The 23225-nt window shown below is 41.3% G+C and overlaps 1 protein-coding gene across 2 annotated transcripts in view; it reads right to left on the reverse strand.

The window, feature by feature from the left end:
* Positions 1-711: 711 nt before the first annotated feature.
* The window catches only part of LOC113105570 (vang-like protein 1), a 48381-nt gene continuing 25867 nt past the window's right edge, over positions 712-23225 (reverse strand). For both annotated transcript variants that reach the window (XM_026266714.1, XM_026266723.1), the window contains exons 2-7: positions 22391-22822; positions 19340-19515; positions 11832-11965; positions 2708-2858; positions 2252-2486; positions 712-1084 (exon numbers count right to left, since the gene is read on the reverse strand). In XM_026266714.1, the coding sequence (XP_026122499.1) occupies positions 824-1084; positions 2252-2486; positions 2708-2858; positions 11832-11965; positions 19340-19515; positions 22391-22822 (1389 nt within the window). In that variant the 3' untranslated portion in view covers positions 712-823. The remainder of the gene's footprint in view (positions 1085-2251; positions 2487-2707; positions 2859-11831; positions 11966-19339; positions 19516-22390; positions 22823-23225) is intronic.

Genomic DNA, 23225 nt, shown 5'->3' on the forward strand with positions numbered 1-23225 from the left:
GAGAAGTTGTGATTAATCAATGGGTTAGCTGGAATCACCAGTAGTTCAGTCTTTGTAAGGTTAAGCTGAAGGTGATGGTCATTCATCCAGCTAGAAATGTCACTCAGACAGGCTGAAATGCAGTATTAGTGTGGAGTTCCTAATAATCCTTTAGATGAGTGTATATATATATATATATATATATATATATATATAATGTAAAAAAATATGTATGTGGATCATTGTACTGACTGAGCAATGTCACACACGCACACACATATACACACTGGAAAGTTTTGATGTGCATTTACAGTAGTAGAGGGTCATTTGGCTGAGATGATGATGTGTTTGTGAACCTAATGACATGAAAATCTGTTACTATAGTGCTACAGTAATTGGTCAATGTTTCTCAAAATCTCATCTGTGCAACCTCAACTGCACTATGGTGGATCTTGCAGAAAGTCTGCAGATTACATTCCCAGAGAGTTTTTATAAACCGTAGTGAGGCAGAGAAAATTTGCCCATTTGAGTCCATTCATCTCTCTGATGTCCATTGAAAAAGTATTTGATTGCATCCATTATCTCCATTCTTTAATGTTTCTGTATTTAACAAACATTGATAAGTAGTCTTCAATAGTTATATTCAACCTCTATAAAAGTTTTTGATCTGATTTTGCTTGATTTGACTGCAAACATGTTATTTCTAATAAACATGTAAGCACAAACAAAACAAACGTATAAAGAATATATTGCAATATTTGATATACATATATATTATTTGAAAGTCAAACAAAAATACATCCCAGAAGAAAATAAGTTTTTGCTGAAAAAAAACAAAAAATCTCTAAACTGAAGTCTCAGACTGCAGTCGAAGCACAAACTTGTGTGACTTTGGGTCAATGAATTCTTCAGCAAGCTGAATATAAGGTATCTTTTTGGTAGTGACCACTAAGTTAAAGTCAATGCATTTGAGCAGAAAAATGGTCCCATCTTTCAGACCACTGGTAACTGAGGCTTCGCTGACAAGGGTCCAGTGCCTAGCAAGCCAGCGGTCCTTTCCATACTGCAGTGTAGGGCCTGTGGTCAGATAACTCTCTAAAAATGCCTGAGAAACAAAAATACACAGCACTTCACCATTACAGTCATCTAACATTAGGCACTAGTTAATGTGAGCTTGAGCAATAATGAGTCAAGCAAACATATCTTTGACTCTACTTAAAGTTCCACTGACTTCTTCTGAAGCCTGGAACATTGTATCAGTCTTAATAAATATTGCATCCTACATTCTGCTCAATCATGGCATACTAATATTAAATCTTTCTGCATTATGAGAGCAAAACCATATTTTTCTAGTTTAATGTCTTTTGAAGCACTCACATTATAATCACTGAATACAGTTAATGTCTATAGCTGTATCTAAAAGCTTAGAAAGTTGACTTATTCCCCTTGCTGCTCTATCAGACAATGACTTTGCAACAGTGTTTACACACGAAGGTGCCTCATGGAACTGATTTCAGACAGTTTAACAGTATAATGAGTTAAAAACAAAACAGTATAGGTTTTGTGATAACTTTCAGGCTACGTCTACACTAATCCGGATATATTTGAAAACTGAGTTTTCGTCTAAAAACGCTCCGTGTCCACACTATCATTTTCAAACGTTTTCCAAAAGTTGCTCATCCACACTGAAACGTATGAAAACGCTTACATCTCCTACTGCGTATTAGTAAAGCTTCGACTTTTTGTTTATTTACTTTCCGGCTGTTTGAAAGTCTGCGGCAATGTTGAGGAATTTTTAGATGGACCGACAGTGAGGCGGAGTTGTTGCTGCGAGTAACACAGGAGTATAAAGTGACCAAAGCAAGCGAGAATGTAGACTGGGAGGCATGGCAAAACAAATGTAATTTTGACTGAATTGGTCATATGACTGCATCACATGACTAAAAATACATCATCATATTGAAAAGCCTCCATTTTCAAAGTCCACACTACGACGCAAAGATGGCGTTTTCAAATTTATCCACCGTGCAGAGCGTTTTCAAAAAGCTATGTCTGACTTAAAATGCCGTCTCAGTGTGTATGGAAGGCCAAAACGAAGAGAAAAATATACGTTTTAAAACTAAGTTGTATTAGTGTGGACATGGCCTCAGGCACTCTATATTTTTAAGCTCAACTATCAAGGAATGGAACATTCAGGTTTGTGCCATATCACATATATTTTATTTTGCGATAAAAACCATCTGAATGGGATTCTCACTGTGAGTGGACGCACCTTGGGTGTCATGTTGTTTGTGATGCAGAAGGCCAAGTGCTGCTGTATGCTCTCCATACTGTGAAGGTGCTGTTGTCTGGTGGTGCGGAGATATTTCTGCAGTGCTCGGGCCATGGAAGGGAAGATGGCTTGAGCTGCTTCACGTGGGTCCATCACGTCAACAGATGCCTTCTTCTGCTCCGCCTCTTGCATGCGATGAATGTGTGTAAATGCCTCCTCCACTGCCACCACCAGCCTGGGAAAGAAAGGTTGCTGTCACACAGTCCAGATTCAAAATTCCTCTAGTTTCACAATCATTCAGTTCTCTAAAGCAGTGATTTCAAAAGTGTGGGGCACTGTAAACTGGGGAATGCAGCAGACATACACTAAGAACTCTGTAGTACGAAAAAACACAAAACAAAACAAAAACCTATTGGCCAAATATCTTTCTAAATCTCTACACCAAGGTTCTCTCACCTAGCCCTGCGTTTGCGAACACGTCTCTCATGCTCGGCCTCTTCATAGTAGAGTTCGTTATGACTGCTGTCTCTGCGGCGGGCGGCAGCAGCAATCATTGCTCGAGACTGAGACTGGGCTATACCTGCAGCTCCATTATTCCCTCCCGGACCTGAACATGATGGGACACACATGCATTGAGACTGTTTAGTCAAGTGATTTGTATAGTGCTTTGTACATTTACAGATTGTTGCAGCTTCACAGTGATGAACAAGAAAAACAGCAGGATCAATTATGGAAACTCAACTTTGGAGACAGTTCAGATTCAGCTATAAGGCAGTTCTAAAAGACAGCACTGTCATTGCCCAGTACAAGTCAGTGTAGTGTCAGTTCAGTTCAAATCAATAACAGTGTTAATTTCACAAAAGGCAGCAATATTGTTATTCAGTTTTAGTCAGTTCAATGTTGATTCAGCTCAGTTCGATAACAGTGTCGATGTGGAGCAGCTCCACAGAATTCAATTCAAGTGTTTGCTGTCATCTGGTGGTGTCAGTTTAATAGGTTTATGCTAAACCACATAGTCTGTAAGTTACCGTGTAGAGAGGTTTTTGATTAGAATGATCTAAAAATGCACTTCAGTCATTTTACTTTTTTTAGTGCACTGATACTGGTAATACTGATACTGAGTAACAAGGTTTGTCAGGACTGATAAGTGAAGACTGTGCTTTAGTGACATTTACCATTCAAGCTGTGACTGATGTGTCTGACTGAAAATATGTTTTGGCTTGTAATATATGGCAAGTTACTGACATGTTTCCTCATATTTTTCAATGCTTTTGATTCACAAAACTGGTATGATTTAATCACGATTTCAGTTTGCTCCGCCCACAAATCTTTCATACAGCTTTCAAAGTCTTGGAATACTGAGCACAAGTTTTGTGGATTACTTAACACTGCTTTTGCATACTAATTAAAGCTTGAAAGCTTCACCACCATTCATTGTAACGGCATGAAAAAATGCTACTAGTAGACTTCTTCCTTTGTATTCCACAGAAGAAAAGGTCATGTGGATTTGGAATGACATAAGGGTGTATAAATATGACGCAAGTTCCATTTTGGGATAAACTATGCCTTTAAAATTCCTTCACCTTACTCATTATTTTTAGGGTATTCAAATACAGCCTCTCTTGTGTCTAGATGTTAAAAGTATGTTCCCATATTCATATTGTCACATCCACACAAGGAGAGGAGAAGACGGGTAAGTATTTTCGTGAAGCTTTATTAACATAGGATTTCAACAGAGCTGGTAAGTGTGGTCACAGACGGTGAATCTTCAAGCACTGATCAATAGGTGAGTTCAAGCACAAAGCTAGGCCAGACAACAAAGAGTCACTTCCCTTAATAGCTGTATCTGAATCTCCACAGAGTCACAATACGGTCCACAAGGAGCAGGCAGAAGATCCACACAGAGCGTCCATGTAATCGTGATTCCAGCCGGTGAGTGAATGAGTGAGGTGAGTATTTAAAGGTGTGGTGATTGCTGGTGCAGGTGCAGGTAATCAGTATTCAGGTGACGGTGCACGTGAGCGGTGCATGGGAGATTGAGTGGATGGTGACTGGCAATGGTGACTGGGGCTAAGGGAACGAGCTGAGGGTGTGACACTACCCCCCGCCCCACGGGTGACTCCAGGCATCCTAGAGCGGCGACGGGGACGACCACGACCTCTGGGAGCCGGGCGGTCCGGGTGTTGTCGGTGGAAATCTTCGAGGAGAGCCGGATCCAGGATGTCATTGCGTGGTACCCACGACCTCTCCTCGGGACCGAACCCCTCCCAATCTATGAGGTATTCCAGGTGGCCGTTCCGCCGCCGGGAGTCGAGGATCTCTTGGACCTGGTAGATGTTGTCTCCGAGGATTTCGGGTTGGTCTGGAGGGGGAGGCGGTTCTGGTTCTGTGGAGGAAGGAGAAACTGGATCAGTGTGACGTTTTAGCAGTGAGACGTGAAACGTGGGTGAGATCCGGTAGTGTGGTGGTAGGTCCAGGCGGTAGGTGACGGGATTTATCTGAGAATGGATGGTGAACGGCCCTATGTAGCGGGGACTCAGCTTTTTGCAGGGCAGTCGGAGGCGGATATCCCGAGTGGAGAGCCAAACCTTGTCTCCAGGTAGATAGACGGGATTAGGCGATCTGCGTCGGTTAGCGGCCTCTGTATGCCTCCGAACTGCCCGTTGGAGATGGACGTGAGCTGAGTCCCACACCCTCTCGCTCTCCTGGAACCAGTGATCTACCGCGGGCACTTCAGAGACTTCTCCAGACCAGGGAAACAGCGGTGGTTGATAGCCTAAAACACATTGAAAAGGGGTTAAGCCTGTAGTGGTTTGGCGAAGGGAGTTTTGGGCATACTCAGCCCACGGCAGATACTGGCTCCAGGTATCCTGGTGTTGGGAGCAGTAAGTACGGAGGTACCGTGAGATCTCTTGAATCTTCCGCTCGGTCTGGCCGTTGGTCTGAGGGTGATATCCAGAAGATAAACTGACGGATGTTCCGAGGAGTTGGAAGAACGCTCGCCAGACCCTGGAGACAAACTGAGGTCCTCTGTCCGAGACAATGTCCTCTGGAGTGCCATAATTCCGGAACACGTTGGTGAAGAGGGCTTCGGCGGTCTCGAACGCTGTGGGAAGACCCTTTAATGGGATTAGTTTGCAGAATTTAGAAAAACGATCAACAACAACTAGGATGGTAGTGTACCCCCTTGAGGGGGGAAGGTCAGTGGCGAAATCCACCCCCAGATGGGTCCAGGGTCGGCGAGGAATGGGTAGTGGTTGTAATTTACCCACGGGAAGTTGACGAGGTGTGGTGGTAACGGCGCAGACCGAGCATCCGAGGATGTACCGGGTAACGTCACGAACCATGTTAGGCCACCAGTACTTCTGTTGGATGAGCGAGAGGGTTCGCCTGCTGCCAGGGTGTCCTGAGCCAGGTGACGTGTGCGTACTTTCCAGTAGGGGGAGTCGCTGGTTGGTGGGCACGTACATTAGACCCGTGGGTACCTCCGGAGGTGCAGGCTCCTCGAGGGTGGCGGCTCGAATTTCCTCGTCGATCTGCCAGAGGATAGGCGCGAGGAAAACGGAGGGTGGTAGAATTGAATCAGGCTTGTTGGTGTCCAGATCTGGTGAGTACATACGGGACAGGGCATCTGCTTTAGTGTTCTTGTGACCGGGTTGATACGTGATCTGGAAATTAAAGCGAGCAAAGAAGAGTGACCACCGAGCCTGACGAGCATTGAGTCTTTTGGCATTCTGCAGATATTGGAGATTTTTGTGGTCGGTGACAACAGTGAATGGGAACTGAGCTCCCTCTAGCCAGTGCCGCCACTCCTCAAGGGCGAGTTTAATGGCCAACAACTCACGGTCTCCGATTCCATAATTGCATTCGGCAGGAGAGAGTTTCTTAGAAAAGTACGCACACGGATGGAGTGAGCAAGGTTCACCAGACCTTTGAGACAACACGGCTCCAATGCCGTGATTGGCCGCATCAACCTCTACGACGAACGGTTTGGACGGGTCAGGATGTCGAAGAATGGGTGCCGAGGTGAAGAGGTGTTTAAGATGGCTGAAGGCCTCTCGAGCTTGGGGTGTCCAGCGCAGCCGGCGTTGACCTCCTTTTAGAAGGGATGTTAGAGGAGCCGAGTGCAGGCTGTAGTTCTTGATAAAGCGCCGATAGAAATTGGCAAAGCCAAGGAAACGTTGGAGTTCTTTCACCGTTGTGGGCTCCGCCCAGTTGGCCACAGCATCTACCTTGGCTGACTCCATCTGAACTCCCTCCGCAGAGATCACGTATCCGAGGAAGGAGACGGTAGTGCAGTGAAACTCACACTTCTCAGCTTTTAGGTAGAGGTGGTGGTCTCGGAGTCGTTGTAAGACGTGGCGGACATGGGTTTGGTGTTCTTCTATGTTCCGGGAGTAGATCAGGATATCGTCTATGTAGACAATGACGAATTGGTGGAGATAATCACGGAATATTTCGTTCATGAAACTCTGGAAGATGGATGGACTGTTAGCAAGCCCATAGGGCATAACCTGATATTCGTAGTGCCCGGCAGGGGTGATGAAGGCAGTCTTCCACTCGTCTCCCTCTCGGATACGGATCAGATTGTAGGCACTGCGGAGGTCGAGTTTGGTGAACACCTTGGCTTCCCGCAGTTCCTCCAGAGCCGCCGGAACGAGTGGTAACGGGTAGGCGAACTTGACGGTGGCGTCATTTAGCACTCGGTAGTCGATGCATGGTCGAAGTCCGCCATCCTTTTTGGGGACGAAGAAGAAACTGGACGCAGCTGGAGATGTGGACGGCCTGATGAACCCCTGATCGAGAGCCTCCTGGATGTATTCCTCCATTGCCACCTGCTCAGGACGGGAGAGTGGATATATTTTCCCATGTGGTAGCTTGGCACCTGGCAGCAGGTCGATACAACAGTCCCAGGGCCGGTGTGGTGGTAATCGGGTGGCTTGTTCCTTGCTGAACACATCGGAGTAGGAGGAGTAAAGGGCAGGTCTACCCATGGAGGTGGAGTGCAATTGAAGGTGCGGCGGCGCAGACTGTGAATTCTGGACTGGTGGACGGTGAATGTGACTCTGGCATCTCGGGTCCCATGCCTGGATCTCCCCTGTGCTCCAGTTGATTTGTGGGTTATGTTGGGCCAGCCACGGCCTACCCAGGACGACGTCAACAGTAGCGCGAGGAAGTACGAGGAGGGCCAGTTGTTCCCGGTGTCCGTGGGGCAGAACGAGCTCCAGCTCGTGTGTCCTTTTAGTTATTTTGCCACCGCCCAATGGTGATCCTTGGATGGTAGTGATACGGTAAGTGGTCTCGTTCTGGACGATGGGTATACGGTGCTTGGTTACGAAGTGAGATGAGACGAAGTTGCTTGCGGCTCCGGAATCCACCAGGACATGGATGGAAAGATTGCGTGAGTTAATTGTGATCTGGGCTCTGATATGAGGTATGTGAGATACAGATGGGGTAATGGAAACTGTACTCACCATTGGGCGAGGCGGACGGACCGGGCAGGCGTGGATCAGGTGAGTGGCCTCGCCACAGTATAAACATAGCCGCTGCTGGATGCGGCGTCTCCGTTCAGAGGCATCTAGGCGGTAGGAGTCGGTGTTCATGGGTTCCTCCTGGTCTCGTTGGGGCGAGGGCGTTCTGGCTGACGGAGAGATGGTATATGAGGCCGGGGAGGCACAGGCCGAGAGGTGTTGAGCAACATTTATAGTTTTTCTGATGAACGTCTCGAGATTGACATTATCGTCGTAAATGACCATTTGCTTTCTGATCTGGGGCTTTAAACCTTTACGGTATGCAGCTAGCAGGGCAGTTTGGTTCCAACCACTGGTGGCGGCTAATGTCCGGAAACGGAGAGTGTAGTCATGTATTTCCGTGGCTCCCTGGCGGAGATTTAAGAGTTCATCATGGGTTGACAGAGGAGCTAGAGCCACCCCGAACACTTCCTGGAGGTGGGTGACGAAGGCGTCGAATGAGGATAGAACCGGACTCTGGGAGTTCCAAAGAGCCTCTGCCCATTGTAGCGCTCGTCCGGTGAGGAGAGAGATCATAAAGGCGACTTTGGTGGCCTCATTGGGGAATTTACTGGTATTTGCGTTGATGAACAGTGAGCACTGCAGAATAAACCCACTGCAGCCACTCGGTTCTCCCGTATAGCACGCGGGACGTGCAAGGGGCGTGCTGTTGGTGGTGGAAGCACTAATTTCGGTGGGTGGTGAAACTGATTGTATTACTTGGCGGAGGGCGGTCACCATTTCGGTGAACGGGTCCGAAGCCGCTCCCTGAGCAGCAGCGTTAACATCCATGGGAGATCTGAAGTTCTGTTTTAGCGGCTGGAATCCTGTCACATCCACACAAGGAGAGGAGAAGACGGGTAAGTATTTTCGTGAAGCTTTATTAACATAGGATTTCAACAGAGCTGGTAAGTGTGGTCACAGACGGTGAATCTTCAAGCACTGATCAATAGGTGAGTTCAAGCACAAAGCTAGGCCAGACAACAAAGAGTCACTTCCCTTAATAGCTGTATCTGAATCTCCACAGAGTCACAATACGGTCCACAAGGAGCAGGCAGAAGATCCACACAGAGCGTCCATGTAATCGTGATTCCAGCCGGTGAGTGAATGAGTGAGGTGAGTATTTAAAGGTGTGGTGATTGCTGGTGCAGGTGCAGGTAATCAGTATTCAGGTGACGGTGCACGTGAGCGGTGCATGGGAGATTGAGTGGATGGTGACTGGCAATGGTGACTGGGGCTAAGGGAACGAGCTGAGGGTGTGACACATATAAGGAAACTTTAAAGACATGTTACAAATATTGTTCCGACATCACGTTGTTAACAAAGTTACAAAATCGATTTTTTTTTTTGATTGCGGCAGGCTTGGGCACTATGTCTGCCGTGGGCTCTTGTGTCTTGTCCATGTAAAGTGTGGGAGGTGGCTGGCTGGGCTTTGGGTCTGGAGTGGAGATGGCGAATGGAGATCTGCAACTCACCAGCACCCATTCCACCAAAATCCTCTCGAGGACCAACACTGGCAAGGAGTGCCTTTGCCTTTGTGCACAGGGTGCGATCTGGGTGGTTAGTGTGGCACGTAAGTTGCATAAATCCACTAGTGTGTTCCTTGAGAAACTGCTGCTCCTGCTCTAAGCATAGCAGCTAGATGGCTGGTATAACCATATTAGTTTTGGTTCCATCTTCTTTTATGTTACACAACCATGGAAATGAAGAATAACTTCTAATTTACAAGGTAAGCATATTTTTGACATTATGTAAGCTTTTTTGTACAATAGGTCAGATTTCCTTGCTTGAATGCACAGACCTTTTAGAACATTTTCAAATCAAGTTAGATAACATAACACAATAAATGCGTTCATTGCTTTCATAGGTGGATGCCTCCCGTTTAAGAACACAGTCATGTAAGACAGTTCTGCAAGGCCATTATACAGAAATACTTTGAACTTAAGGGATTTCAGAATGACCATAAAATCATTTCCTATGCTAGCAATGAGATCAGTCCACTGTTTACTCAGGTGATGCCATTCCATTGTGCAAAGTCACATCTTTTTTGATGTGTATGGGGAATTTTTTCAGCAAAATGTGTTTGCACCTCCCATTATTCGCATGAACCCTATTTTCATACACGTTCAAACCCACCTCAACCAATATATTTTTTATTTTTATTTTTTGCTAATTATTTATTTATTTTTTATTTGCCATTTCCATAATTTCTTTCTGATGCAATACTTGCAAAATGCGCATAATAATCGGGTGATGGAAACATACTGTAGCTATTTATATCCCTGAAGTTTAATTGAATTGACAGTGTTATACTGTGATATTTCAGTATTCCCTTAATTTTTTTTGCAGTGCATATTAGTGAAGAAAAAACAATACAAAACAGAATTACTTTCATTAGCTCATTAGCTTTTGGATCACACTGATGCTTGATGATTGCAATTGATAAAATACAAAATAACTCAAATTAAATTATTTACATAATATTTCCACAAAATTCATGAAAAAATCTGGAGCGCTAAAGAGAGGTTTGGAAAATATTTGTTAATTTAATCCTTCAAATCAGAAAGCAAGAGTTGATAAACAGCGGTTTAGCTCAATAATGTAAAAGCACATTATTCCATCACCACCCAACTCCCGGAAATTTTTAAGAGTTGAATCTTTAGCACAATCCCTCTATCTCGGATAACAAGTGACATCTGTTTACTGAATCATTCTTAAGGATTAAATGAGTCGATGAATATGTGTAAAGAGTCTCTTTCCAAAAATATTGCTATTTAGGCTCTTTATTTTTTGCCGTCAACAAATATAAACATCTGTTGCAGTGTTTATGAAGTCTTCCCAGTAAAATCCAGAATGGCTAGAGTAATGTAATAAAGACAGCAACACAAATAATGTGCTGATGAAAAGTAACATTGTGTTAATTTTTTTTTTACTGTCTATTTTCTGATATTTAATAAACATTCTTATACTTTGGCAAAACAATTAACATTTTAGCTTGTTGTAAATACTGTGGTGTATTTTAGTCTTCCTGAACATTCTCTGCATACTTGGACAGGAGAGAGAGAGACTCGTCTTTTTTAAGGCTATTATACACCAAACCGACAACTAATATATATAACAATATTAACAATATTATAATATATTAACAATATTATTTATTTTAATAGTATTTGGCGGCCCACCAGGTTGAAAACCACTGATCTAAACATTAAGCTGTAGTGGTGCAGACATACATGCACACAGTCTTACAGTAAAAACATCAGCTGCTATTGGTGAAAATAAATAAATAAAAATCTGGGGGATCTGAAATAACTAGTTCTGTGCAGTTCTTAGGGAAATATGTGACTTTACTGGTGCAGACAAACAAATAATATATACCGTATTTTCTGAACTATAAGAAGCACCGGATTATAAGGAGCACCTTCAATGAATGGCCTATTTTAGAACTGTTTTCATATATAGGCCGCACCGGATTATAAGGCGCATAGAATATAAGATACTGCAGTCAAACATTATACTGGGTTTGCGTTATGCATCCACTAGATGGAACTGTGTTAAAGGGAATGTCAACATTTTTACAGAGCATCTTGATCCATATATAAGGCGCAATGTTGTTTTTTGAGAAAATTAAAGGCTTTTAAGTGCACCTTATAGTGTGGAAAATACGGTAAACAAAATTCTTACAAAAATTCCACTTTGGTGCCCACAAAACATGTGCAATGCCATCAGTGATTACAGTGCAGCAAGTGTTTAGGGACAAAATAAAGGGACAATACAATTTTTTATGAACCACTTACTGTCCAAAAGGTATGCTTTCAGTTTCATTAAAAATACTTTCAGGCAGAGACACAAAACCAGACAAGATATATGTTGACAACAGCAACATCTTCGGTGGTCGCAAACAAATAATCACAACATCACTTCAGTACCAGTAGTACAGTCATGTCAAAGTCAACAAAGACCTGAGATCTGAGTTAAAATCACTGATCAGGAAAAGCATTTGTCAAGCAAAACACATTTTTTTAGCAATTGGAAATGATTCCTGTATACTCGAATGGTTGTGAACTCACCATCCACGTTGTAGACTTTGAGGCCTGCCAGGTGCTTGGTGGTGCGGGACTTGGAAGCTGTTAGTATTGCGGGGTTATGGACAGGGAAGTCTTTGTAGTAGTTCTCTAAGATAACCACTGCTGCCCTCTGAATGCTACACATGGAAAAGACCAGAAGAAGAAGTCAAGTGAGGTCAAATCACCTTTATTTATATAGCGCTTTAGACAATACAGATTGTTTCAAAGCAGGTTACAGAAATAAGCATGACAATAATGATTCAATGATGGAAAGGGAAACAGAGAATTCTGCAGTAAAGCAGCTCTAAAAAAATTGTCTCAGTTCAGTGTTGATTCAGATTTGTTCAATAACTGTGTAAAGAAAGAATAGTGTGGAGTTAATATTAATAGTAGCTTAATATTATTAAAATGATTTTACATGAGGAATTATAGCTTTAATGTTGCAAAATTTCACCACTGCCATAACTTGAGTATCCAGGTACTTCCAGGTTTTCCTTGGAAAAGCCATTCGGTTCGGCTTAGGGTGCATTTCTCTGAAGCAGCGCTGAGCACTGTATCTCTTCTTCTCTAGAATTGAATCCAGGAGGGCTGAATTACAGTCTTGTACTATAGCACCACACTTGTCAAACCGCATTATTGCAGGCTCTAAATTAGATCAAATTGAATCAAATGACTACTCGACAACAAAAATATTTGTAGACAATTCTTTTTGTCGACATTGTCGATAATGCCGAATAATCATTTCAGCCCTAGTCAGCGAAGTGTGGCTGTTATCTGATTGGCTTGAGTAGAGATGGTGGGTGAAGTCCATACATTTGTGCATTTGTGTGCATCTTGATCAAATAAACACTGAGCTATCCACAAATGTGCACAACAATCTACAAAAGCACAGAAAGCGAATCACAAATATATTCCAGTCAAAGTTTTATATTTGTGAAAATATATTTTATTTGCTGGTCTCAGTTTTTATTTGTCAATTTAATTCATGTTTGTGAAACTTTGAAATTTATTTGTGGATTTCATTCTATGTATTTGCCAATACGTTTCAATTTTTGTAAATCTCTTTACATTTATTTGTGAATCTCTGAATATTTATTTGAAATAATGCAACAATTCTACACCCATATTTGAGCGTCCATCATAGCAACAACCTGGAGCAATGACTGAATCTAACTTTTGGTGTGAGTGCACAGAAAACAGTGTGTAAGTACTGAATAAAGTTCTCTTGTGTCTTCTTGTGCATGAACAGTTAAAAATAATTTGAATCCTTACATGAACTTCTGTGACAATCAAAAATAAAGCATTAAGTAGAAGGTGGAAATTTTAAAAAAGATTTGCGGGAATTGTGCCACTGGTCTTTTCTCACTTTTTTCTCAATTTTAAAAAGACTCTTCTAATAGCTTAAAACATAACATCTACCCATTGTGTCAATTTATACTGAACATAATTTGTTTTTCTTTCTATAGTTTTCATACAAATATCAAATATCTTCCTAAATGTTAATCTGCTGGCAACTAGTAATATGATTCATTGGCTTAAAATGTCCATCCTGTTACATACTGCATTATAAAAATATAATGTAACAGAATGAATTTTTTTTCAAGAACATGTATTTGATCAGGATTATTAGGTCATACAGTACTAGCTTGACATTGCCATATTAGCCTGAGCTTGTTTTTCTGATGGACAGATAGTTTATCCCTATGATAACACTAACAATAATTGAATCAACCATCTATGCACACCTTGGCAATATAATCGCCACTGGCTAGTAACTAGTAGAATTTTTTGTTTATTGTTTACTCGCCAGACTGATATACTATTTTACACACACACACACACACGTTTGTTTTGTGAAAAGTGGGGACATCCCATAGGCTTAATGGTTTTTATACTGTACAAACTGTATATTCTATGGCCCTACACCAACTCTACACCTAACCCTAACCCTCACAGGAAATTTAGTGCATTTTTACTTTCTCAAAAAAACTAATTCTGTATGATTTATAAGCGTTTTGAAAAATGGGGACATGGGTTATGTCCTCATAAGCAGAGCTGGGTAGATTACTTATGAATTGTAATCAGTTACTGATTACAAATTACATGAAAAAAATTGTAATCAGTAATATAATCTCTTAGATTACAAATTTTTGGTAACGTAATCTGATTACTTTTGGATTACATTTAGATTACATTTGTGCTAACCCTTATTTGATATCACATATATTCAGTTAGCCTAATCTTGTACTTTTTTTAAAATTATATTTAAATATATAAAATATTCAGCAAAAAAAGCCACAATATCTTATTTGTCAAGTGCAATATATGGACAATTAATACTTAGAAAATACTAACACTAATTTACCTTGCTGTTAGAGTTTGCTAGTAACACTGAAAAAAAAATCATATCTTATGATTTTAAAGCATATTTACTTATAATTAAGTACATTTTGAAAACCAATATTGAAAAACATTAAATTCACAGCAATATCACTACTAGGTAAAATATTTAATCTAAAAAAGAAAAACACTAGAAGTGAATAAGACTGTATCAATGAAAAAAACATCAAACAATATAGCTACACTGCGAACGTGAATTTTGAAAAAGACTAAACTCACTCAGCGATGACATTTCTATCCATCTCAAACCATTTTAAGTGCAAAGTAAAAATGAGGAAAAGACAAACAATAACAACATTACAAAAATTAATATTAAAGAGGATGAAACTCACAGCGATAACATTGCCAATACAGGGCTCCACATTAAGCTTTTACATGAGCTTGTCCTTCGGACAAGTAAATCAATCATTCTCTTGTCCGAGTAAAAAAGTATACTTGTCCGGGAAAAAAAAAATGTTTGTTTGTTTTTTGGCACAAATGTAATTTATTCTGAAATGGTCTCATCAGTGCTCTATCAGGTATTACTTTAATCAGTATATTTTTTGATATTTGCCTTAAATTGATTGCTGTTACACTTTAACTTTATAAAGGAAAATATTTTCCTAAACTGATTAAATGTAGATGTCTACATTTATGTTGAATTCTCACATGTGATCAATACATTACATTAGAATAATAAGACATTGAGGTTGTTATTGTTATTATTATTATAATGAAAACAGTATCAACAAACTCCATCTGTCCAATGAATAAATTATTTTATTAGATTAATGTTTTACTTTTTGACATACAAAATATGAAATGTTGGAAAAATGCAATGACACTTTTAAATATGATATTAAACCACCAGTAGGGGGTGACAAGTCACTGTCTTAATGAGTGAATCACTGATTCAACCGATTCATTCAAACGGCTGATTCATTCAATAAATGAGGGAGGTAACCGTTTTATAAATGGCTCACTGAATCATTGACTCATTTAAAAATGAATCATTTAGTAACAAAAGACTGTTGCTCTGAGACACGCGACTGTTCTGCTTTGGATTTGCTTTTAATAATTTTTGTTTGAAATGAAGTAAAAATCCACAATGTCTCTTAAATGTAAGTCAGTTAATATTACTTGTTTATTTAACTGATGTAAAAAATCAATATCACATTTGCAATCGAGCTGAAAGTCGGAAAAACAAAAATCCTGGTCGTGTGATGTTGCACATATTATACAGAATATTTATATTTTTTGTATCGCAATGTTTGTTTCTTTGTGTGTGCTGTTCTTATAGTTTCTATTTCTTCGTGAGTCAGACAGACTGCACGATCCTCAACTGACGCGACCTCGATACTGTCAATACATTGTCTGTTATTAGTCACCGTTTACACTGAAAGTAATAAAATCAGAATCATTCTCTTCAAAGTTTCGGTAATGCCCTAGTTATTCTTTGTTATTAAAATTTTGATCGGGTAACTTGTCCGGTAGAACAAGTAAAATTCTCTTTCACTTGCCCCTTGACAAAATCCACTTGTCCCAGACAAGCGTTAATGTCGAGCCCTGGCTAATATATAAAGACCATTTCCAGGTCAAATATTTCATCTCAAAACACTTGAAGTGCATAAAGTAGTAACAATGAAGAAATATCTAAAATATAACAAAGGACATGAAATTCCCAGCAATAACTCTGGTAGGTCAAAGATTTCCATTGACAGCAAAATGAATCCATGGTAGGCAGAGTTTACACGGAATAGTGACATTTTGCCATGTCTTAAAAAAAAAAAAAAATTAAATGATGTCTGAACGTCCAGTGGTTAAAGGCTGCATTCCCCTCCATATTCCAATATCTTGCTGATTTCTTCTGAGCGAAAAACATTTAAAAAAGTGAACAGCTTATGTCATTTGTGGATTAATGCATATTAGAGATGAGAACTGTTTAAAACGATTCAGTTCGATTTGGTGAACTGAATGATTCGTTCGCGAACCGGATATCCAGACTGCTTTGTTTTGAACTCTCTCTCACAACAGACACGGAAGAGAAGACAATGCTGAATAAAGTCGTCGTTTTTGCTATTTTTGGACCAAAATGTATTTTCAATGCTTCAAAATATTCTAACTGACCCTCTGATGTCACATGGACTACTTTGATGATGTTTTTCTTACCTTTCTGGACATGGACAGTATACCGTACACACAGCTTCAATGGAGGGACTGAGAGCTCTTGGACTAAATTTAAAATATCTTAAACTGTGTTCCGAAGATAAACGGAGGTCTTACGGGTTTGAAACAACATGAGGGTAAGTTATTAATTACATAATTTTGCTATCTGGGTGAACTAACCCTTTAAGATATGTTTGGTCATTGAGGGTTTCTGTAAAAAAAAAAAGGAAAAGTAATAGATCATATTAATTATTATTAAAAGAAAATCCTACTAATAATTCTACTACCATACTAACAATATACAATGCACTATGGATAGATGAGCTGCTGGGTTCATGAATATTAATCACATTGTCTGTGTTCGGTCTAACTGATTTGCTGAAATCAAAACAGGGATGGTAATAAATGAGTGCAAGCCAATGAAATTGCCAATTGCGCATTAGCTCCGCCCACTACCGGAGAAAAAGGCATATATTCTGCTTGTTCGAAAAAGTTGAATAATTCTAAATGAACTCCATTATTTTGACAGGAGAAGACAACAAAGAATATAGTTTACATGTAGTGTGTCGATTCAGCGTGGCAAGACTCTCGCTCTCTCTCTTTGCATGTGTGAGAAACAGCGCTATCAGTAAATCGATGGCGAGTCGTCCGCCTTCACACAGAGTTTACAGTTCAGCAAATACAGGTGTACTGTGCGTCCATTGAGATGAATTGAAAAGTACAGATGGATTGATGGAGAGACAACTCTGAAGGGGCTCAGTCAGTGTTCAGTGAGTGAAAATGTGCTTATCTTATAATAGCCTTGAACAAACACATTTGCGAGTAAAATCAAAGAATTGAATAGCCAATGGCTAACAAGAGACATAATTTAGTCGCCCAAAGTAAAATTTAGACGCATATGAGAGAGGGTTGTGAATTTATATTTTTTTCTACAAACCTGCTCAATCTAAAGGCCACCAAACTAAGAATGACTCTCATGTAATATAAGGGCAGGACATGCAAAAAAGTGCACACTGAATGGCGTGTATACGACATCACACAGCAGCTGAGCTCTCCATGGTCATTGTCTCTTTCATGGGCTTTGTCAAAACAGTTATCATGTCTGATTTTACAAAGTACCATGTGGCCATGTTTGAGTCTGAGTCTGAGGACTTAAAGCTGAATATACAATTTTTTTTTTTTTGTAAATACTTAAATTTATAGTAGGCCCATACAGTATTGTTCAAAATAATAGCAGTACAATGTGACTAACCAGAATAATCAAGGTTTTTCGTATATTTTTTTATTGCTACGTGGCAAACAAGTTACCAGTAGGTTCAGTAGATTCTCAGAAAACAAATGAGACCCAGCATTCATGATATGCACGCTCTTAAGGCTGTGCAATTGGGCAATTAGTTGAATTAGTTGAAAGGGGTGTGTTCAAAAAAATAGCAGTGTGGCATTCAATCACTGAGGTCATCAATTTTGTGAAGAAACAGGTGTGAATCAGGTGGCCCATATTTAAGGATGAAGCCAACACTTGTTGAACATGCATTTGAAAGCTGAGGAAAATGGGTCGTTCAAGACATTGTTCAGAAGAACAGCGTACTTTGATTAAAAAGTTGATTAGAGAGGGGAAAACCTATAAAAAGGTGCAAAAAATGATAGGCTGTTCAGCTAAAATGATCTCCAATGCCTTAAAATGGAGAGCAAAACCAGAGAGACGTGGAAGAAAACGGAAGACAACCATCAAAATGGATAGAAGAATAACCAGAATGGCAAAGGCTCAGCCAATGATCACCTCCAGGATGATCAAAGACAGTCTGGAGTTACCTGTAAGTACTGTGACAGTTAGAAGACGTCTGTGTGAAGCTAATCTATTTTCAAGAATCCCCCGCAAAGTCCCTCTGTTAAAAAAAAGGCATGTGCAGAAAAGGTTACAATTTGCCAAAGAACACATCAACTGGCCTAAAGAGAAATGGAGGAACATTTTGTGGACTGATGAGAGTAAAATTGTTCTTTTTGGGTCCAAGGGCCACAGGCAGTTTGTGAGACGACCCCCAAACTCTGAATTCAAGCCACAGTACACAGTGAAGACAGTGAAGCATGGAGGTGCAAGCATCATGATATGGGCATGTTTCTCCTACTATGGTGTTGGGCCTATTTATCGCATACCAGGGATCATGGATCAGTTTGCATATGTTAAAATACTTGAAGAGGTCATGTTGCCCTATGCTGAAGAGGACATGCCCTTGAAATGATTGTTTCAACAAGACAATGACCCAAAACACACTAGTAAACGGGCAAAGTCTTGGTTCCAAACCAACAAAATTAAATGTTATGGAGTGGCCAACCCAATCTCCAGACCTTAATCCAATTGAGAACTTGTGGGGTGATATCAAAAATGCTGTTTCTGAAGCAAAACCAAGAAATGTGAATGAATTGTGGAATATTGTTAAAGAATCATGGAGTGGAATAACAGCTGAGAGGTGCCACAAGTTGGTTGACTCCATGCCACACAGATGTCAAGCAGTTTTAAAAAACTGTGGTCATACAACTAAATATTAGTTTAGTGATTCACAGGATTGCTAAATCCCAGAAAAAAAAAATGTTTCTACAAAATAGTTTTGAGTTTGTACAGTCAAAGGTAGACACTGCTATTTTTTTGAACACACCCCTTTCAACTAATTGCCCAATTGCACAGCCTTAAGAGCGTGCATATCATGAATGCTGGGTCTTGTTTGTGTTCTGACAATCTACTGAACCTACTGGTAACTTGTTTGCCACGTAGCAATAAAAAATATACTAAAAACCTTGATTATTCTGGTTAGTCACATTGTACTGCTCTTCTTTTGAACAATACTGTATATATTATACAAATAACAAAAGAGAAAAAAAATTATATATTCTAAAATCAAATCACTTTATATGAGTTTTAAAAAGGAATTCACTACATAAATCTAGCATTTTGATGACAATGTTCTAACCTGAGTTGACCCAAGTTATAGTGTTGTGTTGCTCCATCCGTGGAGCGGGTGACACACAGAGAGAAGAACGGCTGTAACTGCCTGAGCTCCAGCAGCACAACGGCCAGGTAGTGGATAAAGAGCAGAGCGTCCACTAGTGAAACAGCATACTGTACAATCCCTTGATAGTCTTCATCCTGGAACAGACAGAGAGACTGTCAGTGCCTGTTACATATAGTAGGGCCATGTGAGAATTGGCTGGTACATAACATTACTGGAAATGTTTCTCTGTGATATGTTAACATGTTGATATTTTAAAGTTACAAAGTAGAGGAGATTAGAACTAGTAGTCACACAGAGATGTTATTAGAGATTGGCAAGAATGGGCCATGCTATTTGTGGCGAGTGGGGCGGGGCCGAGAGGCGTGGGAACGGGGAGTGAGGCCAGGTGTAGTGATTGGAGATGAGCTACACCTGCGCCCCACCGCCCGTATCGAGTCCCACGTAGGAGATGGAAGGATATAAAACTGGAGTGACGACCGTGAAGGACGAGAGAGGACCAGGCCTGGGACATTATTTTATATTTGCTTTTTATTTGTGCGCGTCAGTCGCCGTGAGGGGCTGACGCGCCGTTTTGTATTTATTTTTGATTATTAAAGTGTTTTGATTGTGCGCCGGTTCCCGCCTCCTTCTTCCCGATGATTAAGAAGTTCATATCGTTACAGTGGTGCCGAAACCCGGGAGAAGGAGGGACGCGCTGCTGAAGATCCCTCGCCGCTGTGGTGAATCCGCGGTGCCCTCGAGCAGGCGAGGTATGTGCCGCCAGGGACGCTCGAGGCGGTGGGCTGGAGCGAGTTGCCGGGGACGGGCGAGCTCGCTGCCGACCGCCCACGACAAGGAGGGGCGGCTGCCGTCCGTGAGGGAGCGGAGGAGTCGGCGCCGTTCGCCAGGGGGCCGGAGCCTGCCGCCTCCGTGACGGAATCCGGAGGGGCAGGGAACGGGGGACTCCTGCCGCTGCCCAAAATCGGAGGAGCCGTCGCCGTCCACCGGGCAGCGGAGGAGTGTCGTGCCGTCCGCCGAGGGCCGTCCAGTGCCACCGCCGGGCACCGCGGAGGAGATCACCCAGCCGGTGGAGGGCCGAGCAGCAGTGCGTCTGGGAACCCGAATTTTTTTTTTTTTTTCCTCTCTCCCCTCTCTCGTCCTTGTCGCTCCTCCTTCCATCTCCTTTTCTCTCGCCTCGTCTGTCCTACCCCAAGGTTCCTGCAGGTTCCCGTGAGCGGTCCCCCCCGGAGGGAAGGGGTGGGGGTGGGGGGAGTAGAGCACAGTCTCGAGGGTACCCCCCGGCCTGCGAGGGGCGATGGGGGTATGTGGCGAGTGGGGCGGGGCCGAGAGGCGTGGGAACGGGGAGTGAGGCCAGGTGTAGTGATTGGAGATGAGCTACACCTGCGCCCCACCGCCCGTATCGAGTCCCACGTAGGAGATGGAAGGATATAAAACTGGAGTGACGACCGTGAAGGACGAGAGAGGACCAGGCCTGGGACATTATTTTATGTTTGCTTTTTATTTGTGCGTGTCAGTCGCCGTGAGGGGCTGACGCGCCGTTTTGTATTTATTTTTGATTATTAAAGTGTTTTGATTGTGCGCCGGTTCCCGCCTCCTTCTTCCCGATGTTTAAGAAGTTCATATCGTTACACTATTGAGCTTAATTCTTTTTTTGTGTTGGCGCAGTTAAGCCCAAAGTCTACTTCAGTTTATACATATAAAAGCGGTTACACAGCTTGTATTCGTTCAATCAGGCACATATTATAACTGATTTTATTATTATTAAAACCTCCTAATTTCCTCAAATGTAAAGCTCATCCCTGACTGAGATTTAATTCAAGATAATATATCTAAAATGCTAATTAAAACCAGGATCAAAACTATTTTTTAAATGTAAGTCTGTCTTATTTTGAACAGACTTTTATGTTTAGTGCAACATCGTTACATAAAACTTGATTTAATCTAGATTTAAGATTAATCCTCATTATTGTAAGCCAAAAATATGACTCCAAAGTTAGTGTTAGGGTTAGTCTGTACTTTGTGTGTGCTACACAAATAACTGTCACTTTTCAGACAGTTTTAAACTGTACACATCAATATTTTAGACATATTTTAGACAGTAGGGGTGCTCCGATCACGATCGGCCGATCGTTAATGCACATCTCATCAGTAAACGGTTCTCTAATCAGCGGTTAATTCCATCAGGTGCGTGATTTCACATTGAGCAGCTGTTACTACACAGAGCCGTTGTTAATAGAGAAGATGCGCCAAAAAACGCTGAAAATGAAGTGGATTTGCGCATCTTCTCGATTAACAATGGCTCTGTGTAGTAACAGCTGCTCTATGTTAAATCACGCACCTGATGGAATTAACCGTTGATTAGAAAACCGGCTTTACTGACGAGATGCGCATAACGATCGGCCGATCGTGATCGGAGCACCCCTATTAGACAGTTAATGTGAATATGAAAATTTTGTCATAATTTATTCCAAACCTGTGTGCATGTGGAAAAAGATTTTTTAAAAGATGTTTTTTGTCCATAAAATGTTGTTTTGGACCCCACTGACTTTGCATGGACACAACAGCATTTAAAACATTTTTCTAAATATTGTACTTATTTTTTTGAAGGATGATTATATGTAAGCAATCATATACGAGAGGCCGTGCTGTATCGTGAAAATTTTTCTCACACACAAACATCTGCTTATCTCTCAGCATGAGAAAACATCTGTTTTCATTCTTTTATTTTTAAAAGAGACCGATTCACGGTACAGCAGAGTTTAAAATTCTTGTAAACTGATGGACAAACAGAATCATATCTGAAACAGAAAACGAATAACTACAGTGTAATAAACAGAAAACAAATAACTACAGTGCAATCTACCATACTCAGAAGCTGTCATAACTGTGCTGTATCGTGAATAAAACACAGCTGATGACCAATCAGAACAGAGGAATGGAACTAACCATTTTACAATTATGATTACAGAATTTTCATTTTTGGAAGAAGTATGCACACTTCAGCCTCACCTGTGAGTCCAGGATGCGTACTCCATAAAACAACCAATAGGAAAGCACAAACAGTAGCACCAATGTGGCTAATAAGGCTTGAAAGATGAAGATTCTTGGTAAACCAGCCCTGGGTGGCCTGAAGAATAGAGCCCACACTGCCAACAACAAAATCAGCAGTTTAAATGCCACAGATATGAAGAGACCTTCACAGGCCGTTCCACAGGCTCTCAGTCTATCAGGCCAGAGGAGGTGAGGCAGGATAAGGAAGGCAAGTGGAGTCAGAAGAACCACGAGTCCCAGGATGACAGACAGAGCCACATTTAGATAATGTTTGCAGTCTAGGCCCACGCTGTCGTCGAGGTCTTTGCTGATACAAACAATGTCCTCCTGAGACAGAGAGTGTTCTGAGGTGCCAGTGACAGCTGTTGTAGTCTCACCCCAGTTATCATCCTGGAAAGAAAGAGGGATGAGGGCATGAAGAAATAGAGAGAGATTAGACTGTAGTCTAGTGCTCAGTTTAGGCAAGGCAAGGAAAGGCAGGTTTATTTATATAGCACATTTCGTACACAATGGTAATTCAAAGTGCTTTAAAAGAAAGTAAAATAATCATGAAGTAAAAAAATCACAAAAATAAACAAGCAATTTAAAAACGTTGGAATTGATAAAAAAAATTACTAAATGATTTGACATAAAACACAGCAAATACGTAAAATACAGTGCAATCACTTCGGACATTGCACAGTGCTCATTCAATAAATGCACAGCTAAACAGATGTGTTTTGAGTCTAGATTTAAATGTGACTAATGTTTTAGCACCGACAAGTCGATCTTGGAAGCATTTTAAGTCGATCGC

Source organism: Carassius auratus, chromosome 1 (assembly GCF_003368295.1).
Source record: "Carassius auratus strain Wakin chromosome 1, ASM336829v1, whole genome shotgun sequence".
Lineage (NCBI taxonomy): Eukaryota > Metazoa > Chordata > Actinopteri > Cypriniformes > Cyprinidae > Carassius > Carassius auratus.